Source organism: Mustelus asterias, unplaced genomic scaffold (assembly GCF_964213995.1).
Source record: "Mustelus asterias unplaced genomic scaffold, sMusAst1.hap1.1 HAP1_SCAFFOLD_2682, whole genome shotgun sequence".
Taxonomy (NCBI): domain Eukaryota; kingdom Metazoa; phylum Chordata; class Chondrichthyes; order Carcharhiniformes; family Triakidae; genus Mustelus; species Mustelus asterias.
In genome coordinates this window covers 24,514-40,000 of record NW_027592627.1, presented here as the reverse complement: position 1 = coordinate 40,000, position 15,487 = coordinate 24,514, and the positions used below count along the sequence as shown (strand labels likewise).

The following is a 15,487-nucleotide window of genomic DNA, read 5'->3' as shown; positions in this document are numbered from 1 at the left end:
AGAGAGTGAGAGTGAGAGCGAGAGAGAGAGAGCGAGAGAGAGCGTGAGAGTGAGAGCAAGAGAGGGCGAGAGAGAGCGAGAGAGAGAGAGCGAGAGCGAGAGAGCGAGAGCAAGAGAGAGAGAGAGCGAGAGAGAGAGCGAGAGAGAGTGAGAGAGAGCGAAAGAGCAAGAGAGTGGGAGCGAGAGAGTGAGAGGGAGAGAGCAAGAGTGAGAGAGCGTGAGAGAGAGAGAGAGCGAGAGAGAGAGAGGGAGGTAGAGCGAGAGCGAGAGGTAGAGCGAGAGCGAGAGGTCGAGCGAGAGGGAGAGAGAGTGAGAGAGAGAGCACAAAAGAGAGAGAGCGAGAGGGAGAGAGAGCGGGAGAGTGAGAGAGAGAGGGAGAGAGCGAGAGAAAGAGAGCGAGAAAGAGAGAGAGAGAGCGAGAGAGAGAGTTAGAGAGAGAGCGTGAGAGAGAGAGAGAGCGAGAGAGAGAGAGAGATAGTGCGAGAGAGGACAACTGAGAGAGAGCGAGAGAGAGAGAGAGAGAGAGCGAGAGAGAGATAGTGCGAGAGAGGACAACTGAGAGAGAGCGAGAGAGAGAGAGAGAGAGAGCGAGAGAGAGTGAGTGCGAGAGAGAGCGAGAGAGCGAGTGAGAGAGAGCGAGAGAGCGAGAGAGTGAGAGAGCGAGAGAGAGCGTGAGAGAGAGAGCGAGTGCGAGAGCGAGAGAGTGAGAGAGAGGGAGAGAGAGAGAGCGAGAGAGAGAGAGCGAGAGAGCGAGAGAGCGAGAGAGAGCGAGAGAGAGCGTGTGAGAGAGAGAGAGCGAGAGAGAGTGAGAGAGAGAGGGACAGAGCGAGCGGGAGTGAGAGAGAGTGAGAGAGAGAGAGCGAGAGAGAGAGAAAGCGAGAGAGCGCGAGATAGAGAGAGAGAGCGAGAGAGCGAGAGAGAGCGAAAGAGCAAGTGCGCGAGAGCGAGCGAGACAGTGAGAGAACAAAAGAGAGCGAGAGAGCAAGAGAGAGCGAGCGAGAGAGCAAGGGAGCGAGGGAGTGAGGCAGCGAGAGAGAGAAAGAGAGAGTGAGAGAGCAAGAAAGAGTGAGAGAGCGAGGGAGAGCGAGCGAGAGAGCGAGAGAGCAAGGCAGCGAGGCAGCGAGAGAGAGTGAGAGAGTGAGAGAGAGCGAGAGGGCGAGAGAGAGCGAGAGAGAGCGAGACAGAGAGAGAGAGAGCAAGGCAGCGAGGCAGCGAGAGAGAGAGAGCGAGAGAGTGAGAGAGAGCAAGAGGGTGAGAGAGAGCGAGAGAGCGAGAGAGAGCGAGACAGAGAGAGAGAGAGATGCCTCGGGCAAAATGGTCTTAACCTCACCTCTGCATTTTACTTATCAAAGTTGAGCTGTGGGCTATTTTGAAAAACCCCCCAGAAGACCTCACTGCTGCAAGCCAAAAGTTCTGAGCGGAGAATTGCAAAGCTCGCAATTTCCTGGGAGAGGTCACGGGTCTGTCACCAGGGGACACTGATAATCAAGACAAGGTCATCAGTCCAGCGAGTCCCAGAGGAGACCCCCTGCCCACTATCCTCTGACCAATCAACCCAGTGAATTGACACCACTTCCCCACGCCCCCCAGTGCCTCGTACCTGTCCTCGGGCTTGTTGTCCTCCTCCTCCTCCTCCTCCTCCTCCTCCTCCTTCTCGGCTGGGACTATCTCATCCTCCAGCCTCACGCCCTGGAAACGTGAGGGGCAGCAGACATACTCCACACCACGGAAACGGTCCACTCGACACGGCACTAACATCCCGTAACTGTGTAGATCCAGCGTCTCCGCTGTGCAGGCCTGGACAATCAGAGGGTCAAAGGTCAGCATCAGGGTCATGGCACCGAGCGACGTTGACCAGATTCTAACCCCCCCCCCACTCTCCCCCATCCCCATCCCCTCACCCAGTGTGGACGACAGCTCCAAGCAACAGGAAGGACCCAGGCTGGATTCCTCCAGGGAGCCAGGCCCGGGGGAGTCCAGACGAGGTATCAAGGGGCGTCTAGACCCGGATAGAGGAGCGGCTAGACTAGGAATTGAGGGGCATTCTTGGGGATTGGTCAGAATGGATTGGTCAGCATGGATTGGTCAGTGTGGATTGGTCAGTGTGGGGTCGGTCAGTGTGGATTGGTCAGTGTGGATTGGTCAGTGTGGATTGGTCAGTGTGGGGTCGGTCAGTGTGGATTGGTCAGTGTGAGGACGGTCAGTGTGGATTGGTCAGTGCGGATTGGTCAGTGCGGATTGGTCAGTGTGGATTGGTCAGTGTGGATTGGTCAGTGTGGGGACGGTCAGTGTGGATTGGTCAGTGCGGATTGGTCAGTGCGGATTGGTCAGTGTGGATTGGTCAGTGCGGATTGGTCAGTGTGGATTGGTCAGTGTGGATTGGTCAGTGCGGATTGGTCAGCGTGGAGGCGGTCAGTGTGGGTTGGTCAGTGTGGACTGGTCAGAGTGGGGACGGTCAGTGTGGATTGGTCAGTGCGGATTGGTCAGTGCGGATTGGTGAGTGCGGATTGGTCAGTGCTGATTGGTCAGCGCGGATTGGTCAGTGTGGATTGGTCAGTGTGGGGTTGGTCAGTGTGGATTGGTCAGTGCGGATTGGTCAGTGTGGATTGGTCAGTGTGGATTGGTCAGTGTGGATTGGTCAGTGCGGATTGGTCAGTGCGGATTGGTGAGTGCGGATTGGTCAGTGTGGATTGGTCAGTGCGGATTGGTCAGTGTGGGGACGGTCAGTGTGGATTGGTCAGTGCGGATTGGTCAGTGCGGATTGGTCAGTGCGGATTGGTCAGTGCGGATTGGTCAGTGCGGATTGGTCAGTGCGGATTGGTCAGTGCGGATTGGTCAGTGTGGGGACGGTCAGTGTGGATTGGTCAGTGTGGATTGGTCAGTGTGGATTGGTCAGTGTGGGGTTGGTCAGTGCGGATTGGTCAGTGTGGATTGGTCAGTGCGGATTGGTCAGTGCGGATTGGTCAGTGCGGATTGGTCAGTGTGGATTGGTCAGTGTGGATTGGTCAGTGCGGATTGGTCAGTGCGGATTGGTCAGTGTGGATTGGTCAGTGTGGGGACGGTCAGTGTGGATTGGTCAGTGTGGATTGGTCAGTGCGGATTAGTCAGTGCGGATTGGTCAGCGTGGAGGCGGTCAGTGTGGGTTGGTCAGTGTGGATTGGTCAGTGTGGGGACGGTCAGTGTGGATTGGTCAGTGTGGATTGGTCAGTGTGGATTGGTCAGTGTGGATTGGTCAGTGTGGATTGGTCAGCGTGGATTGGTCAGTGTGGATTGGTCAGTGTGGGGACAGTCAGTGTGGGGTCAGTCAGTGTGGATTGGTCAGTGTGGATTGGTCAGCGTGGATTGGTCAGTGTGAGGACGGTCAGTGTGGGGACGGTCAGTGTGGATTGGTCAGTGTGGATTCGTCAGTTTTGGGTTGGTCAGTGCGGATTGGTCAGTGTGGGGACGGTCAGTGTGGATTGGTCAGTGTGGATTGGTCAGTGTGGATTGGTCAGTGTGGATTGGTCAGTGCGGATTGGTCAGTGTGGGGACGGTCAGTGTGGATTGGTCAGTGTGGATTGGTCAGTGTGGATTGGTCAGTGTGGATTGGTCAGTGCGGATTGGTCAGTGTGGATTGGTCAGTGCGGATTGGTCAGTGTGGATTGGTCAGTGTGGATTGGTCAGTGTGGATTGGTCAGTGCGGATTGGTCAGTGTGGATTGGTCAGTGCGGATTGGTCAGTGCGGATTGGTCAGTGTGGGGACGGTCAGTGTGGATTAGTCAGTGTGGATTGGTCAGTGTGGATTGGTCAGTGTGAGGACGGTCAGTGTGGATTGGTCAGTGTGGATTGGTCAGTGTGAGGACGGTCAGTGTGGATTGGTCAGTGTGGATTGGTCAGTGCGGATTGGTCAGTGTGGGGACGGTCAGTGTGGATTGGTCAGTGTGGATTGGTCAGTGTGGATTGGTCAGTGTGGATTGGTCAGTGTGGGGACGGTCAGTGTGGATTGGTCAGTGTGGATTGGTCAGTGCGGATTGGTCAGTGTGGGGACGGTCAGTGCGGATTGGTCAGTGTGGATTGGTCAGTGCGGATTGGTCAGTGCGGATTGGTCAGTGTGGGGACGGTCAGAGTGGATTGGTCAGTGTGGATTGGTCAGTGCGGATTGGTCAGTGTGGATTGGTCAGTGTGGATTGGTCAGTGTGGGGACGGTCAGTGTGGATTGGTCAGTGCGGATTGGTCAGTGCGGATTGGTCAGTGCGGATTGGTCAGTGCGGATTGGTCAGTGTGGATTGGTCAGTGTGGATTGGTCAGTGTGGATTGGTCAGTGTGGATTGGTCAGTGTGAGGACGGTCAGTGCGGATTGGTCAGTGTGGATTGGTCAGTGTGGATTGGTCAGTGTGGATTGGTCAGTGCGGATTGGTCAGTGCGGATTGGTCAGTGTGGATTGGTCAGTGTGGATTGGTCAGTGCGGATTGGTCAGTGTGAGGACGGTCAGTGTGGATTGGTCAGTGTGGATTGGTCAGTGTGGATTGGTCAGTGTGGATTGGTCAGTGTGAGGACGGTCAGTGTGGATTGGTCAGTGTGGGTTGGTCAGTGTGGATTGGTCAGTGTGAGGACGGTCAGTGTGGATTGGTCAGTGTGGATTGGTCTGTGTGGATTGGTCAGTGTAGATTGGTCAGTGTGAATTGGTCAGTGTGAGGACGGTCAGTGTGGATTGGTCAGTGTGGATTGGTCAGTGTGGATTGGTCAGTGTGAGGACGGTCAGTGTGGATTGGTCAGTGTGGATTGGTCAGTGTGAGGACGGTCAGTGTGGATTGGTCAGTGCGGATTGGTCAGTGTGAGGACGGTCAGTGTGGATTGGTCAGTGTGGATTGGTCAGTGTGAGGACGGTCAGTGTGGATTGGTCAGTGTGGATTGGTCAGTGTGGATTGGTCAGTGCGGATTGGTCAGTGTGGGGACGGTCAGTGTGGATTGGTCAGTGTGGATTGGTCAGTGTGGATTGGTCAGTGTGGGGACGGTCAGTGCGGATTGGTCAGTGTCGATTGGTCAGTGTGGATTGGTCAGTGTGGGGACGGTCAGTGTGGATTGGTCAGTGCGGATTGGTCAGTGTGGATTGGTCAGTGTGGATTGGTCAGTGTGGGGACGGTCAGTGTGGATTGGTCAGTGTGGATTGGTCAGTGTGAGGACGGTCAGTGCGGATTGGTCCGTGTGGATTGGTCAGTGTGGATTGGTCAGTGTGGGGACGGTCAGTGTGGATTGGTCAGTGTGGATTGGTCAGTGTGGATTGGTCAGTGCGGATTGGTCAGTGTGGGGACGGTCAGTGTGGGGACGGTCAGTGCGGATTGGTCAGTGTGGATTGGTCAGTGCGGATTGGTCAGTGCGGATTGGTCAGTGCGGATTGGTCAGTGTGGATTGGTCAGTATGGGGACGGTCAGTGTGGATTGGTCAGTGTGGATTGGTCAGTGCGGATTGGTCAGTGTGGATTGGTCAGTGTGGATTGGTCAGTGTGGATTGGTCAGTGTGAGGACGGTCAGTGTGGATTGGTCAGTGTGGATTGGTCAGTGTGGATTGGTCAGTGTGGGGACGGTCAGTGCGGATTGGTCAGTGTCGATTGGTCAGTGTGGATTGGTCAGTGTGGGGACGGTCAGTGTGGATTGGTCAGTGCGGATTGGTCAGTGTGGATTGGTCAGTGTGGATTGGTCAGTGTGGGGACGGTCAGTGTGGATTGGTCAGTGTGGATTGGTCAGTGCGGATTGGTGAGTGCGGATTGGTCAGTGCTGATTGGTCAGCGCGGATTGGTCAGTGTGGATTGGTCAGTGTGGGGTTGGTCAGTGTGGATTGGTCAGTGCGGATTAGTCAGTGCGGATTGGTCAGTGTGGATTGGTCAGTGTGGATTGGTCAGTGTGGATTGGTCAGTGCGGATTGGTCAGTGCGGATTGGTGAGTGCGGATTGGTGAGTGCGGATTGGTCAGTGTGGATTGGTCAGTGCGGATTGGTCAGTGTGGGGACGGTCAGTGTGGATTGGTCAGTGTGGATTGGTCAGTGCGGATTGGTCAGTGCGGATTGGTCAGTGTGGATTGGTCAGTGCGGATTGGTCAGTGCGGATTGGTCAGTGTGGGGACGGTCAGTGTGGATTGGTCAGTGTGGATTGGTCAGTGCGGATTGGTCAGTGTGGGGTTGGTCAGTGCGGATTGGTCAGTGTGGATTGGTCAGTGCGGATTGGTCAGTGCGGATTGGTCAGTGCGGATTGGTCAGTGTGGGGACGGTCAGTGTGGATTGGTCAGTGTGGATTGGTCAGTGCGGATTGGTCAGTGCGGATTGGTCAGTGTGGATTGGTCAGTGTGGGGACGGTCAGTGTGGATTGGTCAGTGTGGATTGGTCAGTGCGGATTGGTCAGCGTGGAGGCGGTCAGTGTGGGTTGGTCAGTGTGGATTGGTCAGTGTGGGGACGGTCAGTGTGGATTGGTCAGTGTGGATTGGTCAGTGTGGATTGGTCAGTGTGGATTGGTCAGCGTGGATTGGTCAGTGTGGATTGGTCAGTGTGGGGACAGTCAGTGTGGGGTCGGTCAGTGTGGATTGGTCAGTGTGGATTGGTCAGCGTGGATTGGTCAGTGTGAGGACGGTCAGTGTGGGGACGGTCAGTGTGGATTGGTCAGTGTGGATTCGTCAGTTTTGGGTTGGTCAGTGCGGATTGGTCAGTGTGGGGACGGTCAGTGTGGATTGGTCAGTGTGGATTGGTCAGTGTGGATTGGTCAGTGTGGATTGGTCAGTGCGGATTGGTCAGTGTGGGGACGGTCAGTGTGGATTGGTCAGTGTGGATTGGTCAGTGTGGATTGGTCAGTGTGGATTGGTCAGTGCGGATTGGTCAGTGTGGATTGGTCAGTGCGGATTGGTCAGTGCGGATTGGTCAGTGTGGGGACGGTCAGTGTGGATTGGTCAGTGTGGATTGGTCAGTGTGAGGACGGTCAGTGTGGATTGGTCAGTGTGGATTGGTCAGTGTGAGGACGGTCAGTGTGGATTGGTCAGTGTGGATTGGTCAGTGCGGATTGGTCAGTGTGGGGACGGTCAGTGTGGATTGGTCAGTGTGGATTGGTCAGTGTGGATTGGTCAGTGTGGATTGGTCAGTGTGGGGACGGTCAGTGTGGATTGGTCAGTGTGGATTGGTCAGTGCGGATTGGTCAGTGTGGGGACGGTCAGTGCGGATTGGTTAGTGTGGATTGGTCAGTGCGGATTGGTCAGTGCGGATTGGTCAGTGTGGGGACGGTCAGTGTGGATTGGTCAGTGTGGATTGGTCAGTGTGGATTGGTCAGTGTGGATTGGTCAGTGTGGATTGGTCAGTGTGGGGACGGTCAGTGTGGATTGGTCAGTGCGGATTGGTCAGTGCGGATTGGTCAGTGTGGATTGGTCAGTGTGGATTGGTCAGTGTGGATTGGTCAGTGCGGATTGGTCAGTGTGGATTGGTCAGTGTGGATTGGTCAGTGCGGATTGGTCAGTGTGAGGACGGTCAGTGCGGATTGGTCAGTGTGGATTGGTCAGTGTGGATTGGTCAGTGTGGATTGGTCAGTGCGGATTGGTCAGTGTGGATTGGTCAGTGTGGATTGGTCAGTGCGGATTGGTCAGTGTGAGGACGGTCAGTGTGGATTGGTCAGTGTGGATTGGTCAGTGTGGATTGGTCAGTGTGGATTGGTCAGTGTGGATTGGTCAGTGCGGATTGGTCAGTGTGAGGACGGTCAGTGTGGATTGGTCAGTGTGGGTTGGTCAGTGTGGATTGGTCAGTGTGAGGACGGTCAGTGTGGATTGGTCAGTGTGGATTGGTCAGTGTGGATTGGTCAGTGTGGATTGGTCAGTGTGGATTGGTCAGTGTGAGGACGGTCAGTGTGGATTGGTCAGTGTGGATTGGTCAGTGTGGATTGGTCAGTGTGAGGACGGTCAGTGTGGATTGGTCAGTGTGGATTGGTCAGTGTGAGGACGGTCAGTGTGGATTGGTCAGTGCGGATTGGTCAGTGTGAGGACGGTCAGTGTGGATTGGTCAGTGTGGATTGGTCAGTGTGAGGACGGTCAGTGTGGATTGGTCAGTGTGGATTGGTCAGTGTGGATTGGTCAGTGCGGATTGGTCAGTGTGGGGACGGTCAGTGTGGATTGGTCAGTGTGGATTGGTCAGTGTGGATTGGTCAGTGTGGGGACGGTCAGTGCGGATTGGTCAGTGTCGATTGGTCAGTGTGGATTGGTCAGTGTGGGGACGGTCAGTGTGGATTGGTCAGTGCGGATTGGTCAGTGTGGATTGGTCAGTGTGGATTGGTCAGTGTGGGGACGGTCAGTGTGGATTGGTCAGTGTGGATTGGTCAGTGTGAGGACGGTCAGTGCGGATTGGTCAGTGTGGATTGGTCAGTGTGGATTGGTCAGTGTGGATTGGTCAGTGTGGATTGGTCAGTGCGGATTGGTCAGTGTGGGGACGGTCAGTGTGAGGACGGTCAGTGCGGATTGGTCAGTGTGGATTGGTCAGTGCGGATTGGTCAGTGCGGATTGGTCAGTGCGGATTGGTCAGTATGGATTGGTCAGTGTGGATTGGTCAGTGTGGGGACGGTCAGTGTGGATTGGTCAGTGTGGATTGGTCAGTGCGGATTGGTCAGTGTGGATTGGTCAGTGTGGATTGGTCAGTGTGGATTGGTCAGTGTGAGGACGGTCAGTGTGGATTGGTCAGTGTGGATTGGTCAGTGTGGGGACGGTCAGTGCGGATTGGTCAGTGTCGATTGGTCAGTGTGGATTGGTCAGTGTGGGGACGGTCAGTGTGGATTGGTCAGTGCGGATTGGTCAGTGTGGATTGGTCAGTGTGGATTGGTCAGTGTGGGGACGGTCAGTGTGGATTGGTCAGTGTGGATTGGTCAGTGTGAGGACGGTCAGTGCGGATTGGGCAGTGTGGATTGGTCAGTGTGGATTGGTCAGTGTGGATTGGTCAGTGTGGGGACGGTCAGTGTGGATTGGTCAGTGTGGATTGGTCAGTGTGAGGACGGTCAGTGCGGATTGGTCAGTGTGGATTGGTCAGTGCGGATTGGTCAGTGCGGATTGGTCAGTGCGGATTGGTCAGTGTGGATTGGTCAGTGTGGGGACGGTCAGTGTGGATTGGTCAGTGTGGATTGGTCAGTGCGGATTGGTCAGTGTGGATTGGTCAGTGTGGATTGGTCAGTGCGGATTGGTCAGTGCGGATTGGTCAGTGTGGGGACGGTCAGTGTGGATTGGTCAGTGTGAGGACGGTCAGTGTGAGGACGGTCAGTGTGGATTGGTCAGTGTGGATTGGTCAGTGTGGATTGGTCAGTGTGGATTGGTCAGTGTGGGGACGGTCAGTGTGGATTGGTCAGTGCGGATTGGTCAGCGTGGATTGGTCAGTGTGGATTGGTCAGTGTGGATTGGTCAGTGTGGGGACGGTCAGTGTGGATTGGTCAGTGCGGATTGGTCAGCGTGGATTGGTCAGTGTGGATTGGTCAGTGCGGATTGGTCAGTGCGGATTGGTCAGTGTGGATTGGTCAGTGCGGATTGGTCAGTGTGGATTGGTCAGTGTGGGGACGGTCAGTGTGGATTGGTCAGTGTGGATTGGTCAGTGTGGATTGGTCAGTGTGGGGACGGTCAGTGCGGATTGGTCAGTGCGGATTGGTCAGTGTGGATTGGTCAGTGTGGATTGGTCAGTGTGGATTGGTCAGTGTGGATTGGTCAGTGCGGATTGGTCAGTGTGGGGACGGTCAGTGCAGATTGGTCAGTGTGGATTGGTCAGTGTGGGGTTGGTCAGTGTGGATTGGTCAGTGTGGATTGGTCAGTGTGGATTGGTCAGTGTGGATTGGTCAGTGTGGATTGGTCAGTGTGGGTTGGTCAGTGCGGATTGGTCAGTGTGGATTGGTCAGTGCGGATTGGTCAGTGTGGATTGGTCAGTGCGGATTGGTCAGTGTGGATTGGTCAGTGCGGATTGGTCAGTGTGGATTGGTCAGTGTGGATTGGTCAGTGCGGATTGGTCAGTGCGGATTGGTCAGTGTGGATTGGTCAGTGTGGATTGGTCAGTGTGGATTGGTCAGTGCGGATTGGTCAGTGTGGGGTTGGTCAGTGCGGATTGGTCAGTGCGGATTGGTCAGTGTGGATTGGTCAGTGCGGATTGGTCAGTGCGGATTGGTCAGTGTGGGTTGGTCAGTGTGGATTGGTCAGTGCGGATTGGTCAGTGTGGATTGGTCAGTGCGGATTGGTCAGTGTGGATTGGTCAGTGTGGATTGGTCAGTGTGGATTGGTCAGTGTGGGTTGGTCAGTGTGGATTGGTCAGTGTGGGGACGGTCAGTGTGGATTGGTCAGTGTGGATTGGTCAGTGTGGATTGGTCAGTGTGGATTGGTCAGTGCGGATTGGTCAGTGCGGATTGGTCAGTGTGGGGACGGTCAGTGTGGATTGGTCAGTGTGGATTGGTCAGTGTGGATTGGTCAGTGCGGATTGGTCAGTGCGGATTGGTCAGTGCGGATTGGTCAGTGTGGGTTGGTCAGTGCGGATTGGTCAGTGCGGATTGGTCAGTGTGGATTGGTCAGTGTGGATTGGTCAGTGTGGATTGGTCAGTGTGAGGACGGTCAGTGTGGATTGGTCAGTGCGGATTGGTCAGTGCGGATTGGTCAGTGTGGATTGGTCAGTGTGGATTGGTCAGTGTGGATTGGTCAGTGTGGATTGGTCAGTGCAGATTGGTCAGTGTGGATTGGTCAGTGTGGATTGGTCAGTGTGGGGTCAGTCAGTGTGGATTAGTCAGTGTGGATTGGTCAGTGCGGATTGGTCAGTGCGGATTGGTCAGTGCGGATTTGTCAGTGTGGATTGGTCAGTGTGGATTGGTCAGTGTGGAGGTGGTCAGTGCGGAGGCGGTCAGTGCGGATTGGTCAGCGTGGGGTCAGTCAGTGCGGATTGGTCAGTGTGGATTGGTCAGTGTGGATTGGTCAGTGTGAGGACGGTCAGTGTGGATTGGTCAGTGTGGATTGGTCAGTGTGGGGATGGTCAGTGTGGATTGGTCAGTGTGGATTGGTCAGTGTGGAGGCGGTCAGTGCGGAGGCGGTCAGTGCGGATTGGTCAGCGTGGAGTCAGTCAGTGCGGATTGGTCAGTGTGGATTGGTCAGTGTGGATTGGTCAGTGTGGATTGGTCAGTGTGGATTGGTCAGTGCGGATTGGTCAGTGTGGGTTGGTCAGTGCGGATTGGTCAGCGTGGAGGCGGTCAGTGTGGATTGGTCAGTGCGGATTGGTCAGTGCGGATTTGTCAGTGTGGTTTGGTTAGTGTGGATTGGTCAGTGTGGTTTGGTCAGTGTGGTTTGGTCAGTGTGGATTGGTCAGTGTGGGTTGGTCAGTGTGGATTGGTCAGCGTGGAGGTGGTCAGTGTGGATTGGTCAGTGCGGTTTGGTCAGTGTGGATTGGTCAGTGTGGGGTCGGTCAGTGCGGATTGGTCAGTGCGGATTGGTCAGTGTGGGGTCGGTCAGTGCGGATTGGTCAGTGTGGATTGGTCAGCGTGGAGGTGGTCAGTGTGGATTGGTCAGTGCGGATTGGTCAGTGTGGTTTGGTCAGTGTGGATTGGTCAGTGTGGGGTCGGTCAGTGTGGATTGGTCAGTGCGGATTGGTCAGTGTGGATTGGTCAGTGCGGATTGGTCAGTGTGGATTGGTCAGTGTGGATTGGTCAGTGCGGATTGGTCAGTGCGGATTGGTCAGTGTGGATTGGTCAGTGTGGATTGGTCAGTGTGGATTGGTCAGTGCGGATTGGTCAGTGTGGGGTTGGTCAGTGCGGATTGGTCAGTGCGGATTGGTCAGTGTGGATTGGTCAGTGCGGATTGGTCAGTGCGGATTGGTCAGTGTGGGTTGGTCAGTGTGGATTGGTCAGTGCGGATTGGTCAGTGTGGATTGGTCAGTGCGGATTGGTCAGTGTGGATTGGTCAGTGTGGATTGGTCAGTGTGGATTGGTCAGTGTGGGTTGGTCAGTGTGGATTGGTCAGTGTGGGGACGGTCAGTGTGGATTGGTCAGTGTGGATTGGTCAGTGTGGATTGGTCAGTGTGGATTGGTCAGTGCGGATTGGTCAGTGCGGATTGGTCAGTGTGGGGACGGTCAGTGTGGATTGGTCAGTGTGGATTGGTCAGTGCGGATTGGTCAGTGCGGATTGGTCAGTGCGGATTGGTCAGTGTGGGTTGGTCAGTGCGGATTGGTCAGTGCGGATTGGTCAGTGTGGATTGGTCAGTGTGGATTGGTCAGTGTGGATTGGTCAGTGTGAGGACGGTCAGTGTGGATTGGTCAGTGCGGATTGGTCAGTGCGGATTGGTCAGTGTGGATTGGTCAGTGTGGATTGGTCAGTGTGGATTGGTCAGTGTGGATTGGTCAGTGCAGATTGGTCAGTGTGGATTGGTCAGTGTGGATTGGTCAGTGTGGGGTCAGTCAGTGTGGATTAGTCAGTGTGGATTGGTCAGTGCGGATTGGTCAGTGCGGATTGGTCAGTGCGGATTTGTCAGTGTGGATTGGTCAGTGTGGATTGGTCAGTGTGGAGGTGGTCAGTGCGGAGGCGGTCAGTGCGGATTGGTCAGCGTGGGGTCAGTCAGTGCGGATTGGTCAGTGTGGATTGGTCAGTGTGGATTGGTCAGTGTGAGGACGGTCAGTGTGGATTGGTCAGTGTGGATTGGTCAGTGTGGGGATGGTCAGTGTGGATTGGTCAGTGTGGATTGGTCAGTGTGGAGGCGGTCAGTGCGGAGGCGGTCAGTGCGGATTGGTCAGCGTGGAGTCAGTCAGTGCGGATTGGTCAGTGTGGATTGGTCAGTGTGGATTGGTCAGTGTGGATTGGTCAGTGTGGATTGGTCAGTGCGGATTGGTCAGTGTGGGTTGGTCAGTGCGGATTGGTCAGCGTGGAGGCGGTCAGTGTGGATTGGTCAGTGTGGATTGGTCAGTGCGGATTTGTCAGTGTGGTTTGGTTAGTGTGGATTGGTCAGTGTGGTTTGGTCAGTGTGGTTTGGTCAGTGTGGATTGGTCAGTGTGGGTTGGTCAGTGTGGATTGGTCAGCGTGGAGGTGGTCAGTGTGGATTGGTCAGTGCGGATTGGTCAGTGTGGTTTGGTCAGTGTGGATTGGTCAGTGTGGGGTCGGTCAGTGCGGATTGGTCAGTGCGGATTGGTCAGTGTGGGGTCGGTCAGTGCGGATTGGTCAGTGTGGATTGGTCAGCGTGGAGGTGGTCAGTGTGGATTGGTCAGTGCGGATTGGTCAGTGTGGTTTGGTCAGTGTGGATTGGTCAGTGTGGGGTCGGTCAGTGCGGATTGGTCAGTGCGGATTGGTCAGTGTGGGGTCGGTCAGTGTGGGGTCGGTCAGTGCTGATTGGTCAGTCAGTGACCTCTCACCTCTTTGGCCACTCTGTGCCAGTAAATGTGACTCTCACAAATGTCCATCTTCTCCTGGTGCAGGAACTTACACCGATCGGGGACCAGGAGCGCATCGCTGACAAACTCTCCGACTGAGAGAGAGGGAGCGACGGAGCGAGGGAGGGAGGGAGACGGGGAGAGAGGGAGGGAGGGAGACGGGGAGAGAGGGAGGGAGAGGGAGGGAGAGAGGGAGGGACAGAGGGAAGGAGAGAGGGAGGGAGAGAGGGAGGGAGGGAGGGAGAGGCAGGGAGAGAGGGAGGGAGAGAGGGAGGGAGGGAGTGGGAGGGAGGGAGAGAGGGAGCAAGAAGGGGGGAGAGGGGGAGAGGGCACGAGGGAGGGAGGGAGAGAGTGAGGGAGGGAAAGGCAGGGAGGGAGCGAGGGAGAGAGGGAGGGAGAGAGAGGGAGGGGAGGGAGGGTTGAGAGAGGGAGTGAGGGAGGGAGGGAGAGAGAGAAAGGGAGGGAGGGAGAGAGGGAGTGAGGGAGGGAGAGAGAAAGCAAGGGAGGGGAGGGAGGGAGAGAGAGAGAGGGAGAGAGGAAGGGAGAGAGGGGAAAGAGAGGGAGGGAGAGAGGGAGAGGAAGACAGAGAGAGGGAGGGGGTGAAAGAGAGAGAGAGGGAGAGACAGAGGGAGCGAGTGAGAGAGAGGGAGAGGGAGAGGTGGAGAGAGAGGGAGCGAGGTGGAGAGAGAGGAAGCGTGACGAGGAGAGAGAGGTAGAGAGAGAGAGAGAGAGTGGGAGAGAGAGAGTGAGAAGGAGAGAGAGGGGGCCGGAGAGGGGGATGGAAAGGGGGAGGGAGAGAGAGAGCAAAAGAGGGAACCAGAGAGGGGGGGAGAGAGAGGGAAGAGAGAGGGGGGAGAGAGGGGGAGAGGGGGAGAGAGAGAGAGGGATGAGAGAGGACGGCGGGGGGGAGAGAGGCAGAGAGGAGAGGAACAGGGAGAGAGTGTTCGGGGGGAAAGGTGGGGAATGGAGTGAGGAGCAAAGACACAGGAGGAGAGAGAGAGAGTTTTATCAGTAAATCAGTGAGAAACCTTTCCAAACAAACCACCCAACAACCCACCCAACAACCCACCCAACAATCCACCCAAACACCGACCCAACAACCCACCCAAACACCCACCCAACAACCCACCCAACAACCCACCCAACAGCCCACTCAAACACCCACCCAACAACCCACCCAAACACCGACCCAACAACCCACCTAACAATCCACCCAAACACCCACCCAACAACCCACTCAAACACCCACCCAACAACCCACCCAAATATCCACCCAACAACCCACCCAACAACCCACCCAACAACCCACCCAACAACCCACCCAAACACCCACCCAAACACCCACCCAAACACACACACAAACACCCACCCAACAACCCACGCAAACACCCACCCAACAACCCACCCAACAACCGACCCAACAATCCACCCAAAAACCCACCCAACAACCCACCCAACAACCCACCCAAGCACCCACCCAACAACCCACCCAACAACCCACCCAAACACCCCCCCAACAACCCACCCAAACACCCACCAAAAAACCCACCCAAACACCCACCCAACAACCCACCCAACAACCCAACCAACAACCCACCCAACAACCCACCCAACAACCCACCCAACAAGCCACCCAACAACCCACCCAACAACCCACCGATAAACCCACCCAAAAACCCACCCAACAACCGACCCAACAACCCACCCAACAACCCACCCAAAAACCCACCAAACAACAGACCCAACAACCGACTACAAACACTTTCTCACTGGGGTATGGGTCCCACACACAGTGACTCTCACTGGGATACGGGTCCCACACACAGTGACTCTCACTGGGGTACGGGTCCCACACACATTGACTCTCACTGGGGTATGGGTCCCACACACAGTGACTCTCACTGGGATACGGGTCCCACACACACTGACTCTCGCTGGGGTACGGGTTCCACACACACTGACTCTCACTGGGGTACGGGTTCCACACACACTGACTCTCACTGGGGTACGGGTCCCACACACACTGACTCTCACTGGGGTACGGGTTCCAAACACACTGACTCTCACTGGGGTACGGGTTCCACACACACTGACTCTCAGTGGGGTACGGGTTCCCCACACACTGACTCT

At 55.6% G+C, this 15,487-nt stretch overlaps 1 protein-coding gene across 1 annotated transcript in view; it reads right to left on the bottom strand.

The window, feature by feature from the left end:
- Nucleotides 1-1,600: 1,600 nt before the first annotated feature.
- Nucleotides 1,601-15,487, bottom strand: part of LOC144489930 (amyloid-beta A4 protein-like) — a gene marked incomplete at its 3' end in the record, with an annotated part of 38,392 nt that continues 24,505 nt past the window's right edge. The window contains exons 3-4 of the mRNA XM_078207752.1: nucleotides 13,340-13,452; nucleotides 1,601-1,797 (exon numbers count right to left, since the gene is read on the bottom strand). Of these exons, the coding sequence (XP_078063878.1) occupies nucleotides 1,601-1,797; nucleotides 13,340-13,452 (310 nt within the window). The remainder of the gene's footprint in view (nucleotides 1,798-13,339; nucleotides 13,453-15,487) is intronic.